We start from the raw sequence: 3,503 nt of genomic DNA, 5'->3' as shown, positions 1-3,503 counted from the left end.
CAATTGTCAATGTTGGTAACCATTGGTATATATAAGGAATCATGTGGGCATGCAAAATGAACGAATTTGACCAAAAGCAACACAAAAATTTAACTTACAATGAACCTAATATATGAAAGTGAGTAAAATAAAAGTGAATTGACATGTAAAAATAATATACATAATGTGTTCTTAGCCTTTATTTTGTCCAAATTGTTTTAGAATGTTTTTTTTTTTTAAATAGAGAAATCAAACTGTTTAAGGAAAACATTTATATTTTTGAAATATTTTATAAAAAACTGGAAGTATAGTTTAATTATTTATCATTTTTTACTATTTTTCCTAAATATAAAAGTTTTCTCTGTATAATTTTGGGCATGTTGATGAGATGGTTTCTTTTCTCCCAAAACCGCTGTTTTTTGGATTTGATATTAATTATCTTCAATTTCTATTTTTGATTTTATCTCTATTTTGAGGTTTAGATTTGCTACCTCAAACGAAATGTGTGTCAAAGAACTTTTTTTTTATTCCCTACAAAAATATTAAATGTTCACAACTAACAATTTATTGTCCTTGACTGACACAATCGAGTTCAGACATCACAATCTCTGTTTTTCGTTTTTTCTCCACCAAAGTTCATCCCACTGGTTTATTATAATAATAATGCACCTGCTAAGGCAATGCTCATGCGCAGTTCTGCTACGCACATATGTATGTCGGAGACTTTTGACTATGGAATTAGCCCGACAAAACTCGTATATGATAAAGATCAAGCCCACCTCGCTCTTTGATGTTTATATATATAATTATGTTGATAAAAAAGAGATAAAATATAATTATATATAGAGCGATCATGAAAGATTACATGAGTAGGGCTTAGCTTGTCAAAAAGTCAACAAAAAGAAAGTTACATGAGGAGGCTTCTAATAACGGCGGCTTCAGGGCTATCTTCGTCGACAGATTCGAGAAGCTGAGACAAACGCTCGCTGAGGTTGTCAACTTCTCTGTTCAAGCTTCGTATGTAGTTGCATGTCTCTTGCAACACTTTCGAGGCTGATACCTTCAACAACAAAAATAAAATAAAATCCTTATTAATGCATGCACTTTTTATGTGTATGCAGATGCATGCAAGCTGATGATTTTGTGTATATTGTTATGTACTCCTTAATGTCCAGAGTCAAAAGTTCCGACTTCTTTTTTTTTTCTTTTTGTTTCATTTTAGCTTCTTTCTTTACAAAACGTGTTTTTTTTTTTTTGCCTTTTTGGATATGTTTACACGAAGGATAATAATGTTAAAAATGGTCGTGATAAATGAATATATTATATATGCATATATAAATGTGTGATACCTTATCCGAGCGACGTCGTTGACCAATCTCCGGCAAAATCTGACGGAGCTTAGTTACTAGGTCGATCATTTGATCATCGGATATCCTTGGAGCACTTGAAGATTGTCTTGATGATCTTCTGTTAGACATGTTCAGCAATGTGGCAAGAGAATGTTCGACCCTAGTTAAGCTGTGTGCTTCTTCTCTCTTGCTCTCTCCCTCGATCCCACACTGTATATGTGGGAAGTAGGAGTAAAGCTTTTATTATGATTTGATAAGGTTTTTAAGTTGACAAGAAACGACGAAGAAGAAATATATATAGAGAGGAGGATATAATAAGAAAAGTGTTTTGGGGTTTCGAATACACTTGAATATAAAGAAATTGAGAATGTGATAAGAAAGATTGAAATAGGCCACGAGGACCACAAGAGAGAGAGAGACGGAGAGCAATAAACCTCGACAATGATGTCACGGGAGTAGAAAACGATAGGTTTGAATGCCCTTTAACCACAAAAACTCCGAAATCAATTTTTTCTTTTAAAAAAAAAACTAGAGAGTTCTATATATATATCATCAAGTCGAGACTATTACTAAATACTAATCATAATATGAAGATAGTGTCGGGATTTTATTATTTCACAACGTTTCCAATCATGGTTAGTTATATTGCATGCATATATTTCAATTGATAAATATATATAGTTCTTAAACAACTTTGTCAAGATTAGTTAAACCCTTTATCAAAGATATATAGATATTTCAAGATTAGTTTGCACTTCGATTCATACTCTCAAAAAACCGCTTAGTCAATGAAATAAATATATATATATATATATATACATATGCTTAGTCACTGAGAAATTCACAGTATAATTAATTTCCTATATACAAAATGAATATACAAATGGTCCTATATAGAATAAATAAATAAAGGGGGTACTAAAAAGTTTGAATAATTGGAGGAGATTTGAATAGTTAAATAGAGGAAACTAAGAGTTCCCAAAGATGGGGTTGATGAAGGTCAAGATAAGTGTTTCGTGTCCATCTAACATTGTGGCCCTTCATCTGCAGTGTCACAAAAAGGCAACTACCATGTGATGACATGACTCTTCCTTCTTTCATTAATTTTTTTGGTAACATTAAGATTCACTAATCTCACTCTCTATATATTTTCCAAATAAATTATATAACTTTTTTTTTACTCCATAGTATCTTGTATATATACAGTCTTTTCAAAATTGTATAAAAATAAGATAGGGAGATAATTTTATCTATTGGGTTTATAACTTCATCGGTCATTTGAATTTCGATTATAATATTTTGGTAATAGTCAAACCATTTATTTCAAACTTCGGCATACAGTTAGAGAGGAGTTATATGTTCTACGATTTTAATAGATTTAAAAATTTAAACAAAAATTATATGTTATCAATTATTGATTTTAAAATACTTATCAAAATTATGTGTTATTAAGATCATGATTTACAAATATTTGTTAAAATCTTGTGTTATTTATTTAATAATTTGTTTCTGGATTTTAAATTTCATATTATGTTAACATGATTTGTTTGTGGTCGTAAACCGTTCAAATTTGTTAATGCACTCGCTGATATGGTAGAGTTTAAGCCGCTGGTGGAAGATTTCTGGAAGGAAATAGAGCCTTTGCATATGTGCTCTTCCACTTTATTTCAGTTTTTCAAGAAGTTAAAATCTCTTAAATATAGGCTTAGAACATTGGCAAAAACAAGACTGGAAGATTTAATTAAGAGGGAGAAAGAAGCATACGATGATCTATGTCAAAAACAGGAAAGCAATCGTCTTAATCCATCCCCCACAGGTATGGTTGCTGAGAAAGACGCTTATGAGCGGTGGGAACAGAACGCATGCCTTAAGGAAAATTTTTTGAAACAGCGTTCCAAATTGCATTGGCTGCAGATCGGTGATAATAATAACAAAGCTTTCCACCATGCTGTCATGGCTTGGAAAGCTCAGAACACTATTAGGGAAATTCGCACGCAAGATGGATATGTAATAACTAATGGATACACTTTTAAGGCAGAGGCAGAAAGATTCTTTTGGGAGTTTTTGCAACTCGTTCCCAATGATTTTGAGGGCATATCCACAGGGCAACTTCAAGATCTTCTTCCTTTTCGTTGTTCAGCCGAGGACAAGGACAAACTTACACTATCAATTTCC

The 3,503-nt window shown here is 32.0% G+C and overlaps 1 protein-coding gene across 1 annotated transcript; it reads right to left on the bottom strand.

The window, feature by feature from the left end:
• Window positions 1-801: 801 nt before the first annotated feature.
• LOC104724337 (transcription factor PRE1) lies at window positions 802-1,604 on the bottom strand. Its single transcript, XM_019232631.2, has 2 exons — window positions 1,329-1,604; window positions 802-1,039 (listed from the first exon to the last, which is right to left on the bottom strand). Exons 1-2 carry the CDS (start codon window positions 1,455-1,457, stop codon window positions 887-889), a joined length of 282 nt encoding a protein of 93 aa, XP_019088176.1. The 5' UTR covers window positions 1,458-1,604; the 3' UTR covers window positions 802-886.
• Between the last annotated feature and the right edge of the window lie 1,899 nt (window positions 1,605-3,503).

Source organism: Camelina sativa, chromosome 11, assembly GCF_030686135.1.
Source record: "Camelina sativa cultivar CO46 ecotype springtype chromosome 11, ASM3068613v1".
Taxonomy (NCBI): domain Eukaryota; kingdom Viridiplantae; phylum Streptophyta; class Magnoliopsida; order Brassicales; family Brassicaceae; genus Camelina; species Camelina sativa.
The sequence above is the reverse complement of the archived record's forward strand: the minus strand, read 5'-3'. Positions and strand labels throughout refer to the sequence as shown.